This window comes from Monodelphis domestica, chromosome 2 (genome assembly GCF_027887165.1).
Source record: "Monodelphis domestica isolate mMonDom1 chromosome 2, mMonDom1.pri, whole genome shotgun sequence".
NCBI lineage: Eukaryota > Metazoa > Chordata > Mammalia > Didelphimorphia > Didelphidae > Monodelphis > Monodelphis domestica.
In genome coordinates this window covers 300,809,450-300,826,439 of record NC_077228.1, presented here as the reverse complement: position 1 = coordinate 300,826,439, position 16,990 = coordinate 300,809,450, and the positions used below count along the sequence as shown (strand labels likewise).

The following is a 16,990-nucleotide window of genomic DNA, read 5'->3' as shown; positions in this document are numbered from 1 at the left end:
GGATCCTTCCTTATTACAAAGAAATTATAGTTTTGTTAAGCAAAAAGAAAACAATTCATTTTGTCCCTGCCTAATATATGCTGTGATTTACGGGAGCCAGCTCATAGAGCAGTTTAAAAAATTTTCAGTGTAAACAACTTAGAAATCAGCAAATGCTAAAAAACAGGACTTGATTTATTGTTTTGTTCATTGTCTAGACTTCAGAAAATGATGGATAAATGTTGAATAATGCAGATTAAAAATTTTAATGTGTAGTAATACCTATTTTTTTCCTGAGGTCAAGTTGTTAAGTATTTACCAACATATTCACCCCTGGGGTCTACTACCATTCAGAGAAGAGGAAGGTGAAGTTTACTGTTAGGGAAAGTCTAGATTGCTCACTTGCAGGGATCAGAGTACTCCTCTTTTCAGGGTTTTTTTTTTCCTTTTCATTATTATGGTCATTGTTTAAATTTTCTCTTGAATCTGCTTACTTTGCTTTGCATCAGTACATATAATTCTTTTAAGGTTTTTCTGAATTCTTCATAGGTAAAATATCTTGTTAAGCCTAATAATATTCTATGAATTCCCATATCATGATCAATTTAGCCATTCATTTTGTTGCTACAAAAAATGCTGCTGCAACATTTTTTAAATAGATGGAACTTTTCTCTCTATTTTTGACTTCATTGGCTTATAAGCCTGGTAAAGATATCTCTGAGTCAAAGGATGTACCTGTGTGTGTGTGTGTGTGTGTGTGTATTTGTATATACACAGACATGATAGATCTCATTCAGTAAATTTCCTAGTAAGTATAACATCAGATTGCAAAATGGTATCTCAGCCCATTTTAATGAATTATTTCTATCTCTGTAGGCACAATAACTCCCATTTTTATTACAATTTAAGGTTTGCGAAACACATTCCTCATAATGTCAGGTGAGGTAGGTAGAGTAAATATTATTATCTCCATAATGAGAGAACTGAGCCTAATAGATTGTTAAATGACTTTCCTAAGGTCACTCTGATAACTCCAGATTTCAAGGGCATAGCCCACTGCCTCTAGGGAGACTGGTGCACAGGGTGTCCTCAAAGTCCTAGGAACCAAAAGTAGGGCGAGGTGACCCCATGAATAGAGTGCTAAGGCTGAAGTCAAGAAGATCTGAGTTCAAATCCAACCTCAGATACTAGTAGTGTGATCCTGGATAAGTCACTTCATCTTCATGCCTCAGTATAAAATGGTGATAATAATGATACTTACCTTCCAGGGTTATTGTAGAAATCAACTGAGGTAATATTTGTAAGATGTTTAGTACGGTTACAGGCACAAAGTCGATACTTATTAAATGTTTTTTTACCTTAATGACATTTTAAACTATAATAACTATTATACCTTAAAATTACACTAAGATTTTAGGTCTTAGTAGCTATTAAATAGCTTAGTCTCTATTAAAGTTTTTTAAATTTGAATGATTGATTGTATTTATTTTTATCTGAATTACTTTTTTCCTTTTATTTTTATTTTCAGTTCCACATTTCCTCCCTCCTTCTACTCTCTCCCTACCCATTGAGAAGGTAAGTACAATACCCATTATACTTAAACAGTCAAAACATTTTTTCATTATCAACTATTTTTTAAAAATCCTTACTTTCTGTGTTTGGATTATACTAAGAATCAGTTCCAGGGCAGGAGAACAGTAAGGGCTAGGCAGTTGGGATTAAGTGACCAGGTCACACAACTAGGATGTATCTGGGGTCAAATTTGAACCCAGAGCTTCTGAAATCCGGGCATGGCTGTCTCTCCACTAAGCCACCTAGTTGTCCTTTGCTTATAAATCCCCTTGCATTTAAAGCTTACCATTGTGCTAAGACTTTTGACACTTGCTGTAGTCTCCTAGATTTGCCAGTTAAAATGACCTGGCCAGAGACATTTAGCAGCTTCACCACAATCTTTAAATTTCTAGCCTGTTGCTTAGCTAGTGAGTATCTAATAGTAAAAGTCATCCTGCGTATACCCCCATAAATAGCTTGTGCAGCGTGGGTAATTTCCTTCAGAGTCTTGTCTGGGAACTTTAAATTTAGCCTTTCTGGGCTTGCATGTTGACGTGGATAAACGTAGCTCCCTTTCACAAAGCTGACAGCCCGGCCTGAACAGAATGGGTTAGTCATCAGAAAAACATTGAATCGGAGCGGATTCATTATTGAGTCAGTGAAAAAAATAAATGCATGCTCTTCCCCACCTCTTGGTATCTCTAGTAAGAAATGGGGGTGGAGAAAGGACTTTATTTAGTCTGTAAAAAAAAAGAAGCCTCCTAACCTACATCTGAAAACGTGATAGACGCGGCCGTCGTCTCTCCTTCCCCCAGCAGGCAGAAGGCTGAGCCTCGAAACTATGTATTTGAGACACTGTCCCGCCATCCCGAATACCTTGTGCTGGTGCTGGCATCGCAAAGTCTGGCTCCATTCTGGGGAGGACTGCTGCTCCCATGAGCGGAAGGGGCAGTCTCAGGACTGATGCGCAGAAAGCCGCAGGGGGCGCACCATGCATCGATACACGACCATCAAGCAGCTCGGCGACGGAACCTACGGCTCTGTGCTCCTAGGAAGAAGTATCGAGTCTGGAGAGCTGATCGCCATTAAGAAGTAAGTTGTACGCCTTCCCTCCTGAGGACAGTGCCTTCATTCAGGCTCTTGGGGCTGTCTGAGGGGCGCTGGGACCTTGGAGAGAGCACTGGGGGAGGCCGCTGGGTAGAGCACGCATTCAGGAGGACTGGGGTTCACATAGGACCTCACCTGCTTCCTGGCTGGGTGACCCTGGCCAAGTCACCATTTGCCTTCCTCTTATCACTTCTTCTGCCTTAGAACGGATACTGAGTAGAGATGCTAACACAGAAGATGAGGGTTTTAAATATAAGAAAAAGAACGGAAGAGTACTTGAATTTGGAATCCCGTTGAGGATTCCATCCTGATTGCCTACGTGATTTGGGGAAAGTCAGTTAGTTCCCCATTCTGGGTCTCCTTTTCAATATCTGTAAAATGACGGGGGTCTAACAGATTTTATTCAATGTTCTCCCCATTTCTAAATCCTATGATCCCAAATTGTGTGTGCTAAAAATTTTTTATAATTTATTATAATTATAATTTATAAATTTTTTTTCTTTTTTCCCCGTCTTCAACATAAATCAGTCAATCAACAAACATTCATTAAGCACTTGCTACATTATGGGTGCCGTGTTAAGGGCTGGGGATGCAAAGAGAGGGAAAAACACAATTCCTGCCTGAAGGAGCTCACATGATAATGGAGAAGACAAATGCAAACGATTCTATACAGCCTAGATATGCTGTTGATTGTTCAATGGTGCCCTGCTCTTTATGACTGCATTTGGGGTTTTCTTGGCAAAGAGTGGTTTGCCATTTACTTCTCCAGCCCATTATTCAGAGGAGGAAACTGAGGCCAACAAGATTAAGTGACTTATCTGAGTTCATACAGCTACCAACTGTCTGTGACCAGATCAGAACTCCAGGCCCAGCGCTCTAGTCACTGCACCACTTAGCTGCTCCACAGACAAGATATATACAGTATAAATATGTAATACCCAGTGGAGTTGCGTGTCGGTTGGGGGGAGGGAGAGGGGAGGGAGGCATAGAATGATTTTTGTAACCAATAAATAATGTTTTAAATTGACCAAATAAAATTTAAAATTAAAAAATAAACAAACAAGTAAATGCATAAATAAATAAATGTGAGGTGTCTTCTAGAGCAGAGAAAGAGAATCGTAGCATGTCAGAGAAGGAAAGTACCTCAGAGACCATCTTGTCCAGTCTGTGCCTGACCAATAATCCCCGCTATAACATACCCAAGGAGCGGTCATCCAGCCTTTGCTTAAAGACTACCAGTGAGGGAGCCCAATCCCCTTTTTGGACTCCTCTTATTGTTGGCCCTCTGGCTTGTCCTTAGCAGTGACTGTATTTTAAGTGGCGGTTGTTTTGGGGATGCTAGATTGTAAAATATCTTGTTATTTAGTGCCTTCTGATTTCTTAAAAGACTTCCCAGCTGCCCAAAGGGCCAGAAAAGAATGCATACCTTTTGATCTGTATCCCAAAGGAATTCTTAAAAATGGGAAAGGACCTGCTTGTACAAAACTATTTTTAGCTGCTCTTTCTGTGGTGGCAGAGAATTGGAAACTAAAGGGGTGTCCCTCCATGGGGGAATGACTGAGCAAAACGTGGTATGTAATGGTGCTGGCATACTATTGGGCAGCAGGAAATGAGGAACAGGATGATTTCAGAGAGAGCTGGAAAGACCTCCGTGAACGGACGCAGAGGGAAATAAGCAGAACCCGGAGAACGTGGTACACAGTAACTGCAGTATTGTGGAACAATCAAATGTGATAGACTTGGCTACTAGCGGCAATGCAATGATGCAGGACAATGCGGAGGGACTTGGGACAAAGAATGCTCTCCACCCCAGAGAAGGAACTGTGGGAGTAGAAATGCAGAGGAAAACAAATGATTTATCACTGGTTTATTTGGGTATATTATTTGGGGTTTTGGTTTCATAAGATTATTCACTTACAAAAATGAATAATATGGAAATGTGTTTTGCTTGATAATACATATATAATCCAGCCTGAACGGCTTGTCCACTCCAGGCAGGGGGAGGGAAGAAAGAAGGAAGATAATGTGAATCATATCACTTTGGAAAACTTTTGTGGAAATTGGCTATTAAAATAAAATTTAAAAAAAAGAAAGAAAGAAAGAAAGGCTTCCAACCAGCTCTCCTTTGATCCCCATCAGTATCCTAAGGATGATAATGACATCCATTCTACAGATGAGGCAACTGAGGCAGCATAGTAAAACAGACCGAGCACTGGTCCAGGAGCCAGGAAGTTTGGTTGGGGTCTGAACTCTGCCACTAACTAGGTGAGTGACCCTTCAATGATTTTGCTCGGCCTGATTTTCTCCAGCTACAAATGAGAATAATCCCACAAGTAGTTGTGGAGAATTTCTGATGATCACATGGGATCATACATGTTTAAACCACTATTTTAAAAATAAAAGTGTTATGCAGATTTAATTATGGGAGGCAGGTGGTTCCAATAGGACAGATGCCCCCAAACTGATTTTTAAAAATCTTCCTCCTTTTACAGATTTTTTCCCTGCAAGTAACGATTAGCGTTGCAAAGAGGACAAAGGGCAAAAGCAGTGGTCCTTTGTTAATGGTGGTCCTTTTAGGCATCTGTAGTTTGGGAGGCTGTGTGCAGTTGTGGTGAGAGGTCCCCTTAATCATGTTGTGGATGCTGTTCTCAAAGTCAGGAAGACCCAGGTTTGAATTCTGCCTCAAACAAAGTGGCTTTCAAATTTTTCTTCATTGATGGCTCAATATTCTGCACTATGAAGCCTGGTGACACACTGGACATTTAAGCTGGTAGCAGTGCAGGGGTCTTAGGCATAGGTCACTTCCCTTCTTTAAGAGCAGTGGCTTTTGTTGAGTGCTTTGTAAGTATGGGTAAGATTAGGAGATGGCTAGATAGCTCGGGGGATGATAGAGCGCTGAGCCTAGAGTCAGGAAGGCCTGAGTTCAAATCTGACCTCAGGGACATAGTCTCTGTAGCCCTGCACAAATCCTTTAACCCTGTTTGCCTCAGTTTCCTCGTCTGTAAAGTTAGTTGGAGAATGAAATGACAAACCAGCATCTTTACTGTGGAAACTATGAATGGAGTCATTGAGAGACAGACATGACTGAAATGATAGCATAACAACAAAAAATGGGTAATACTAGGAGGCAGTTAGGTGGCTCCATGGATAGAGCATGAGGCCTAGAGTCAGGAGGACCTGAATTCAAATCCAGACTCAGACACTGATTAGCTGTGTGACCCTGGGCAAGTCATTTAACTTCTGCTTGTCTTAATTCCCTGGAGAAGGAAATGGTAAACTACTTGAGTATCTTTGCCAAGAAAACCCATAAAAAGGATAGTCCATAGAGTCCCAACTGAACAGAACAACAGTGGGTAATAAGCAAAGTTTTATTTATTTGGGGAATATTATATTCACCATGCTACATAGGCTAGATAAGGAAAATCATATATTTAACCAAATTATTTGTAAACTTTCTTATTTGTAAAATTATTCAAAATTCCCTGGTCCTTCTACCACCTGGTATACATTTGCTTTGAGGACTCCTGCTCAAACAGCTGTGTGACCCTGGACAAGTCACTTGACCTCCTGAAGCCTAGGGAGAATAATTGCTTTGGTCCATACCTTCCTCTCAGTGTTATGGTGAGGCTCAAGTGAGATTCAGCATGAAAAGTACTTTACTGGCTTTAAAACTAATTACAAATAGTGCAAACTGTGTTAGATGCAAGAGTTGGGACCTCTACTAAAACTCTACTTCTGCCATTAACTAGCATTCTGGCCCTGTGACTTTGGGTGAGTCTCTTGACTTCCAGATAATTTTTTTTTAATTAAAAATCTTTACTTTCTATTCTAGAATCAAGATTATTAGTTTCAAGGCAAAAGATTAGGAAGGGCTAGGCAATGGAGTTAAGTGACTTGCCCAAGGTGACACAGCTAGTCAATATCTGAGGTCACATTTTGAACCCAGGACCTCCTGTCTTCAGCCTGACTCTCCATCCACTGAACCACCCAGCTGCCCCCACATAATGACTTGTTACACAAGTTCAACTGATATGATGTAGATGAAAGGACATTGACAAATAAAGATATTATAAATGGAAGATTCTATTAAGTTGTAGGAATTTTTTTGTCCTTCCTCATACTAGAGAGGAAAAATTAGAATTGGGGTAGAGAAAATGTTTATAGGATCATAGATCTAGAGCTGGGTTGTGGGGGGTAGCTCTCAGAAGTAATATATTCCTACTTCCTCATTTTACAGATGAAGAAACTGAGGCACATGGCAGTTAGCTGATTTGTCCACAGTCACACACATTTGGCAGCTTAGATGGTACAGTGGTTAGATTGGCAGGCATGGAGTCAGGAGAACCTGGGTTCAAATATGGCCTCAGATACTAACTAGTTGGGTGACCCTGGGGCAAGTCACATAATCCCATTTGCCTAGCCCTTCTGTCTTAGAGTTGCTACTTAGACAGAAAGTAAGGGTTTAAAAAAAACGTACATGTATAAATAGCCATCAGAGGTGAGATTTGAACCCAGGTCTACTCCAACCTGAGTTTATCTCTTGATAACAGGGTTCCCTGAGTTAGATCTATAAGATTCCAGTCTGTTACAAAGGATTAAAGAAAACTTTGGCTTTCACAGACCCCACTGAAGTGAGTGGCCTCTGGAATTGTCACCCACTCTAGCATGTGACTTGTGAACTCTCATACTTGGTGACTGGTAAAGTACTAAGTAGGGGTACTTAAGTTTTTGATTGATTAACTTCAAAGTTGCTGATTGATAGACAAAGAGAGTTTGATTCTCTCGTCACAATCCCCCCTGTGATTCTTTGGAAGACTAGTTTTCTCAATGAATCATTTAACATAACCAGCTTATACCTCTAAAGATCTTCTAGCTACAGGTGTGTGCAACATGGCACATTTCTAAGAGGAAATTACAATAGTTGGAGATAAGAGGGAAATAAAAGAGGGAGAGCAAAACCAATGTTTGTTAGGTGCATTGACAAAAAGCCAATTAGGGGCCAGTCCCCTTTGGCATAAGAGTTTATATTCAGAATAAATGTGTTCAATCCCCTTCAGTTCAATCAGTTACATCCCAAAGTTCATTCTGGATCTTCTGATGTAGTGGAGGTTTCTTTATGGCACTTTCTTCAAATAGTTCACTTTCTTGACTTGAAGAGTTAGTGAGCTTCTTTTCCTGAAGTTTTTCTCAAAAAACTTTTAAGTCTTGGATTTAACAAAAATTATACATTTCCCTTCCCTTCCCTTCCTCTTTTCTGATCCTGTTTCTCTTACCTTGACTCATAGATCAGAGCTGGTGGGAACCAACTTTGTGAGGTACAATGGGAAAAGCAGTATTATTTGGAGTCAGGAAATCCAGGTTCAAGTCCTGGCTCTGTCATTTACTATCTGTATGACTGTAGACCTGACATGATCTGAGCTGACATTACTTAGCTATATTACCCTGGGCAAATCACTTAGCTTCTGTCTCAGTTTCCCTATGTATAAAGTGGGAAAAAGAATAATTCTTACCTCCTAGGGCTGTTGTGAGGGTAAAAGTAAGATAGTATTTATAAAATGTTTTGCAAAGATTAAAACATATATAATGATAGCTCTTATTATCATTAAGTACCTGACTCTATTCTTTAATCTTGTTAAATTGACAAGGCTGAACCCTTGAGTTGGAGCCAGGAGGGGAAAAAGTAAAGTGATATAAAGCTGATGGCCCTTTCATTTTTAGTGTTTACTTGACACTGTCTAGAAATTTTTCCTATACTTATAAGTTTCCTTATGCTTAAAAGAAAAAAAAAATTAGGTATAATTATGTTTAACTTTCATTCTAAAAATAAATTTAAAATTTTTTCCCATATAAGCCATGATTAGACATTGTAAGTAAATGACAGTACTACTACTACTCACAAGCCAGAAAATGTAATCTTGTTAAACTGACACTAAGGTATGAGTATATAAAAATCTAATTTTCTATCTTCTATCATGCAGCAATGCCAATTTGTTCTCATATGATAGAAAAAGGAAAATTAGATGTTTAAATCTAACAGTGGCTTGGATGCTTTACTTGTCATCAGGAACACCTGGATTGAAATCCTGTTCACTGACATTTAATTGTATTGACCTTGGGCAAATCCTTGAGCTTCAACTTCCTCATTGGCAAAACTTAATGACTTCTGAGGTCATCTCTTTATCTTAATCTTCCTCCCTATGAGTTTCTGGGAACTTCAGTTTTTCATCTGTAAGATGGAAAGAGTAATTCCTATAGTACATGTCTTATAGAACTATCGTAAAGTTCAAGAACTTTGGGAACTTGAAAGGGCCATGATAATATCAATTATTATTATCAAATATATTCTCCTCATAGGATCAAGAATTTAAAGTCGAAAGGTACCTCAGAGACCATCTTATCCAATCCTTCATTTTGCAGCTGAGGAATTGAGGTCCAAGGAAAGGTTAAGTGACTTGTTCAAGCACAGAACTTTGACCTGAACCTAGGTTTTGTTCATTTACTGAGTGGATTACTTTTATTGCATTCGGTGATGCCGAACACATGCCCTGAAGTAGTTCATATTCTCCAAAATGTCTGTCACTATTCCTTATACACAGAAGGTGTTGGACAAATCTTTGTTTATTTTATTTGAAATAACAATGAAAGTAGAGCTAAGATTCTCTTTTCAGCCATTAGGCTTTCTAAAGCAATTACTGCCTTCTCCCTTGCCTACTGAGGTTTCAGAATGTAGGAATCAGAAGTCTGTGCCCTCAGATCAAATAGCTTTTGAAATATACCTGATAGGTTTGGACTCTGAGGGCCTGGGTTCAAATCAAATCTTTAAGACTTCCTGTTAGGCAGCTAGGTGGCAAAGTAGAGCTGGAGTCAGGAAGAACTTAATTAACATTCATCCTCAGAAGCTGACTATCTTTGTGAACCTGGACAAGTCATTTGACCCTCACCTGCCTCAGTTTTCTTATCTGTAAAATGATTATACAAATGATAACATATTATTATAGAGGTTATCTCTCAGGATTGTTGTAATATTTGTAAAGTACCATATAAATGATAGCTATTATTATTGGTTGTGTGACCCCTGGGAAGGCCCTTAATTCTCTTTGTCTCAGTTTCCCCATCTGCAAAGTGGAATGAGAATTTTGTATAATTATCCTAAAACCCAAGGTTTAAAAAAAAATTTTTCGAGAAATTTCAGGAAAAGAAACTTGCCAACACCCCAAATCAGGAAAGCAGCTCTTTTTGAAGAGGGTACCATAGGGATGCCTGTGGACACCACACACTGCATCAAAAGATCCAGAATGAATTTAGGGATATAATGAACTGAATTGAAGGGAGTTGAACATTTCATTTATTCTGAATGTAAACTTTTATGCCAAAGGGGAATGCCCCCTACTTGGATTTTTGTCAATACACCCATCAATCATTGTTTTTGCTTTCTTTCTCTTTTTTTCCTCCCTCTTATCACTTACTATTGTAATTTCCCCTTAGAAAGTACTATATTGTATGCACCGCTAGTTATAAGATCTTTAGAGGTATAAGCTGGTTATGTGAAATGATTTACTGGGGAGACTAGGCATATAAACCTGGGAGATTTCAACATGCTCACAATAGAATTACAGGGGGGATTGTGGAAGAAAATTTTTATTCCCTTTGTCTATTTTAAGTTAATCAATCAAGAACTTAAAGTATCCCTACTTAACACATCATAAGTCTAGTGACAAAGAAAGTTCACAACCCCCCAAACCACAGGCAGGCAGTGCTAGGCACGTTGGGAGGCTGTGATTGGCTCCTGTGAAGTGGGAGAGAGACAGGAAGTGACATGGAGAAACTGCTTATAAAAAGCCAGCCCAAGGACTCCTGGGAGGGATTGTAAGAGGAATTCGGCTGAAGAGGAGGCTTTTTCTGCCATTCATTTTGCGAGGCACTTTACAAAGATACATTTGGCATTGGTGAGTCAGGCTGAAGAAGCATTCTGTGCTACATAAATTTGGCATTGTGACTCAAGCTGAAGGAAGAAACTTACGCTGCTGAGACCCTTGTTGAACAGGCTACCAGACTTCCACATGGAGGTTGGAACGTTTTTGGGGAGCGAGCTGAATTTCTTCAGATAGGAGCTCTAGGGTGATAGGCTAGGAAATATTTCTACTTCCCTCATACAAATTCCCTTCTTCACTATATTTATATTAAATTAAACGATTACAAGCTACTAATAACATTTTGACTTAAGAAGTTAACTTTTATAAATAGCGATCACAACAATTCTTTATTATTTTTGTCAAACTAATATTTTAACTATTACATTTGACCACCCAATTTTAATTATACAGTGTGATTTTATGGCCTTCCAATACTATATCAATGATTCCATGATTATAAGAAAGTGGAGAGTTTAGAGAAGGAAACAAAAAACTTCATTTCATATAGAGAGCTCCACATCTAATTTCTCTTTGCTATAAACATAATGCTTTTTTATCACATCAGAAATCAGAAATACAATGGCATAATATAAGTTTAAAAGTATTTCCTAAATACCTATTGGGAGCAGACCCTGAGAGAATTGCTAGAGAATATATAAAGTTTAGATAAAATTGGACTTGTATCCTCAAAGGGCAGCTGGGTGGTACAGGGGACAGAGCACTAGACTTGGAGTAGGAAGACCTGAGTTCAAATCTAGCCTCACACACTTACTAGCTGTGTAACCCCAGGCAAGTCAATTAATTCATTTGCCTCAGTTTTCTCATCTGTAAAGAGAGACAGAAATGGCAAACCATTCTAGTATCTTTGCTAACAAAGCCCCATATAAGATCATGAAGAGTTGAACCTGACTGAAATGACTGAACAACAAACCCTCAAACTGCTGATAGTCTAGTAAAAGACAATCTAAACATCCACAGAGAGCTAGCTGCAAGGCATGCTATTATCTAATAAATGCATAATGCAAGAGTCCTGTGAATGGCAGCACCATCCATCCTCCTTACTTCCCCCCAAGACCACAGACCACTTCTATTCTGACTCCATGAGCCGTTGTCCAGGGGAGCACCATTTGTGGGAGAAAGTGCCCACTCTTCCCGCTACCTCCCCGCACCAACCACCAAACACTAACCACTAGATAACCACCTCCAATGGTGTAGGCAAACCAGCTTGGCTGGGGCATCACGGCAAGCTTTGGCGTCTGCGTCAAACCACTGTCAACACTTCTCCCCTTAGGCTCATGGGGTGGACTGACCCTGTCCCTCCTGCATTAGCCTGGTGATACGGACCTAATTCACTGAGATAGAATGAAGGAAATATTCATTGTGACTTTAACTAAAAACCAAAGATGACTCTGACTGTCTGATTTCATGAAAGAATTCCTAAACTATACCTTGGTCAGTACATTCGAACCCTAGATGGTAAGAGCTGGAAGAGACCGCAGGGATTATGGAGGATAATCCCCTCATGTCCCAGATGGGCCAACCCACTGATGGAAATTCTTTTAGCAGAGGAAAATTCAGCTGGTGCGTGGAGAGGGAGAGTGATTTGCCTTGGCTGAGGGAAGTCTTACTAACAGATAGTCCCTGGTAACTCTGATAGTCCCTGGTAACTCTTAGGGCTAGGCATGTTAAAGGGGTAGGCTGCAACATGGAAAGGGGGAGAATGGGGAATCCTTTGGCCCTTTGTAACACAAGCTGATAGAATGAAACAAGGAAGGGGACCTCTTTAACATCGACGTCCTAGGACAAATCATAGTTTCCAGACCCTAGTTATTACTCTTTATTTTTATTCATTCATTCATTCATTTATTCATTCATTTATTTATTTTAGAAGCCCTTACCTTCTGTCTTGGAGTCTTGATATTAAGTATGGGTTCCAAGGCAGAAGAGTGGTAAGGGCTAGGCAATGAGGGTTAAGTGACTTGCCCAGGGTCACGCTGCTAGGAAGTGTCTGAGGTCACTTTTGAACTCAGGACCTCCCATCTCTAGGCCTGGCTCTCAATCCACTGAGCCACCCAGCTGCCCCCTAGTTATCACTCTTTAGATAAGGAAGCTGATGTTAAAGAGGGATGTTAGGTACTTTGCCCAAAGTTGGAGATCTACTTAGTGACAGCTGAAACTAGGAACTAGGTCTCCTGTTTTGCCCACTTCATTGTACTACACCATATTGTATCTTTTTCTATATTTTGTGGAATAGACTGGAATTAACTGACAGGTCTTAAGATACAATACAATTTAGGGCAATGTACAGTGATCCCTCACCTATCACAGGGGTTACGTTCCAGAGACCCCCACGATAGGTGAAAATCCATGAAGTAGCGGCGTTATATTCATTTTATTATTTATATATATTTTAAGGCTTTATAAACCCTTCCCACTCCCTTATAAATCTTTTCCACACGCTTATAAACACTGAACCAATCAGTGCCCAGGATACAGAACACAGTGCCGTGGTTGATTGCCTTTCATTCCATCAGCCAATAGTGTGCTGTGCACAATCTTGCTTGGCAAACGTGCAGGAACGGTAGTGGCACATACTGCATTTCCACTGTGTACAGTACATTATTCATCCGCAAATCTCGTGATATAGCAAAAACTCCATGATACAGAATTTTATATATATATATATATATATTTTTTTTTTTAAGCCTGCAATACAGTGAAGCCATGATAAATGAACCGCAATATAGAGAGGGACAACTATCCTCCAGAGGAAGAACTGTTAGAATCAGATGGGTGTGGATCAATATATAATATCTTTCAGATCAGTGTATTTATAATTTTTATTTTGGGGTTTTGATGATGTATGAATATGCTCTTAAAACAATGGTCGATATAGAATTGTGTTTTGCATGATAATAAGAACAAATTTTTAAAAAATAATTTAAAAAATTTAAATTTAGGGCAATATAGAATGATGAAGTCAAGAAACAGAAATGGATAGTCAACTTATCCAGCTTATAGTGAAAACCCCAATTTTTATGATGCACGGATAGGCCGTTGTTTTCACTAAATGTACTATTTGTTCCTTTCTTCTCTCTTAGGATGAAAAGAAAGTTCTATTCCTGGGAGGAATGTATGAATCTTCGAGAGGTCAAGGTATTTTTTAATACATGAACAAATCTTTTGTGTTAATGGTTATTTTTCAAGTTTATCTATGTTGAGTTAGAGATAGCTGATATAGTTTTAATCACTTAATTTCAATTTTCCATATATTAAATGTTATTAATGCCTCTTCCTACAAAGGAACTTTTGACAGTCTAATAGTATATTAGGGTATATTGGATTTAGAGAGGAAGAAGTGGCTTATGTTTGATAGACAGTAACATTAATAGTAGAAAATAAAATAAGACAAACCTTGAAAGATTGTGTGCTGCTAAATTGTGGAGGGCGTAGGATGTTAGACAAGAGGATTTTCAACTTTCTTTTGGAGGTCATAGTCGGCTAAAGGAGAACCACTGAACTTTTTAAACAGAAGAATGGTCTAGAGCTATGGATAAAAGAAGAAAATTATTCTGATAGAAAAGTAAAGAATGAACTGGAAGGAAAAAGATATACAGATGGAAAGTTCTGTTATGATACTTTTGTAGAGTGCAATTAATAAATATAACAACTGTAAAGTATTTATCTTCAATAATAAATGAATTCTCACAAAGCCCCAACCCAGTATAAAGGTTTTACTATATCATATAAATACTTCAGTTCATTTTATTACTGGAATGACTATAGCTGGTCTTTAAATTAGGATTTAGTATTAATATTTGGCATTTGTTGGCAGGAAGTGGATATTTTTCTTTTTTCAGTTTTTACTTTCTCCCTTTACTCCTTCACTTTTTTTCTTCTCCAAATTGATTTCCTATAAAATGTAACCATAATCAAGATAAATATGTTTCAACCTTTTTATGATAGCATTTCCTATTTAGACTTTTCTTAATTTAGCATTATGGCCAGATATCTTTTATTTTCTCTGCTTTCTTTTTCTTTTCAAAGTAAATACTCTGATTCAATCCACTTGTTTATATCAGAATTTTGCAAGTCATTTTGTTTTTGTCCAAATAACCTACTCATTATCTTTGAGTAAATTAATATAAGCTACCAGATTTATATTGAAAATGACTCTGCTGTTGCCCACTTTCTTAGCACATTATGCCTCCATCTTGATTGCCTTAATATAACATTATATCCATATCTCTAACCTTTCCTTATAAACATGGCAGTGAAGGAGAGGCAGATCAAACCCAGGAAATAAAGCCTTCTTTGTTCTGTCAAAAACTGTCAGTACAGGGTTCATCAAGGTGAGATCAAGTATTCTCCAAGGACATTTTTTTACTTAAGGGAAATTATGCTGCAACTCCTTCCTGCTAGAATGGGCCTATAGAAACTTCCTTAGCATGACAGAGGTAGCTTTTGAGATGGGCTTTAAAGGACAGTAGAAATTCAAGAGGAAAGGAGTAGTGGAGCAGACAATCCAGAAATAGGATTAGTATAAACAATGACAGGAAAGTCTAGTAAAGTGGACTGGATGGGGGGAGGAAGAAGTGGCCCATGTTTGATAGATGGTAGTAACATTAACAGTAAGAAATAAAATGAGACAAACCTCGAAAAATTGTGTGTTGCTAAATTGTGGAGGGCCTAAAGTGTTAGGCAAGAATATTTTCAACTTTCCTTAGTAGGTCATAGTGGGCCAAAGGAGGACCATTGAAAAGTTTTTTTAATGGAGTGGAGATGGCAGCTTAGACACAGCAAAAGTCTAGATCTCTAAAACCCTTCCACACCAATCAAAAACAAAGTGCTTCGAGGGGACAGAAAACCAAATCTAACAACAAGACAGAGCTGGGGGACCCTCCTGCTGGATTCAACTTAAAAGGTACACCAAAAAAACCCCTAAATTCTTGAAGTCTCGGGTTCAAGGGAAAGGAAGAAGGAACCCAGGACTCCTCCCCTATCTACTGTGCTGATTCTCCAGCGGTCCCTGGAATCTCTAGGCAGGCAATGGCATTAATCCAGAGGAAGTGCCTTGCTGGCACAGCTGTGCCAGGCTCTGGGTGTTGAACACCGATGGCAGGGAGGCAGCTGGAGTAGTGCAGAGAGAGCAGTCTAGTCACAGCCAAAATGCTCCATGTGCCCCCCCCCCTTCTTGAGGTTTTGGCCTTATCAGTAGGGCAGACAAGAAGCCTTCAGAGGCCAGGGAAGCTCAAGCTCCAACACCCCTCCCCCACTGACTGTGCTGAGAGCTTTGCTGACTAAGCTCTGAGGGTGAAGGCTGCAATCACTAGAGAATACCATGATAACAGGGTGGGAAACCCAGCTCCCTGCAGCCTCCATACTTTGACCTACACCTTTAGCTTCTGCTGCCAGCTGGGGAAGATCTGACCTCAGGGCTCATTAATATCATCAGCCTAACCTAGTCAATCAGCTGAGCAGAGAAGAAGCCTCTTAAGGACAGAATAGCCCAAACCCACAGACCCAGCAAATAATCAGAGGAGCAAGATTACAACCAATTACAGGGGGAGGGGAAGGGAAAAATATGAGTAAAGAATAGAAAAAGAAAAAAGAAATTACAAACAACAGCTTCTATTTAGGTAATGAACAACGAGCAAATGGAACAGAGGAGGACCAAGGAACACCAAGCAAAAACACAGAAACTCCAGCAAATTGGACACAGGCTTTGGAAGAACTCAGAAAATAATTAGGAGAGGCTGAAGACAATTGGGAAAAGAACTTTAAAAGCAAAAGAAGTCATCTGGAAACAGAAAAGAGTGTCTTGAAAGCCAGAATTGACCAGCTTGAAAACGAGGCAAAGAAGGTAAAAGCTGACCTACAAAGAAAATCAGACCAGAAGAATGATGACCAAAAAGCTATGGATGAAATTTGGTCTTTAAAAATTAGAATCCAACAACTATAAGCAAATGACTTCACAAAGCAGCAAGAGTCTATAAAACAAAATCAAAAGAATGAAAAAATTGAGGAAAATGTGAAACACCTCATTGACAAAACCACAGAGAATGAAAACAAATCCAGGAGAGACAATTTAAGAATTAGTGGACTACTGGAAGATCATGACAAAATAAAAAGCCTGAACATCATTTTACAGGAAATTATCCAAGAAAACTGCCCCAACATTCTTGAAAAAGAGGGGAAGTGGAGATTGAAAGCATCCACAAATCACCGCCTGCATTTAATTCCTAACTCACAATGCCCAGGAATGTTATAGCCAAATTCAAGAACTACCAGACCAAGAAAAAAATATTACAAACTGCTAAGAAGTCATTCAGATACCATGGAACCACAGTTAGGATAACACAGGACCTGGCTGCATCTACACTGAAGGGCTGGAAGACATGGAATATGATATTCTGCAAAGCAAGGGAACTGGGTCTGCA

At 39.2% G+C, this 16,990-nt stretch overlaps 1 protein-coding gene across 3 annotated transcripts in view; it reads left to right on the top strand.

The window, feature by feature from the left end:
* Positions 1 to 16,990, top strand: part of CILK1 (ciliogenesis associated kinase 1) — a 92,244-nt gene that overhangs the window by 25,326 nt on the left and 49,928 nt on the right. For all 3 annotated transcript variants that reach the window (XM_001364227.4, XM_016431135.2, XM_016431137.2), the window contains 3 exons: positions 1,508 to 1,554; positions 2,346 to 2,622; positions 13,652 to 13,706. In XM_001364227.4, the coding sequence (XP_001364264.2) occupies positions 2,522 to 2,622; positions 13,652 to 13,706 (156 nt within the window). In that variant the 5' untranslated portion in view covers positions 1,508 to 1,554; positions 2,346 to 2,521. The remainder of the gene's footprint in view (positions 1 to 1,507; positions 1,555 to 2,345; positions 2,623 to 13,651; positions 13,707 to 16,990) is intronic.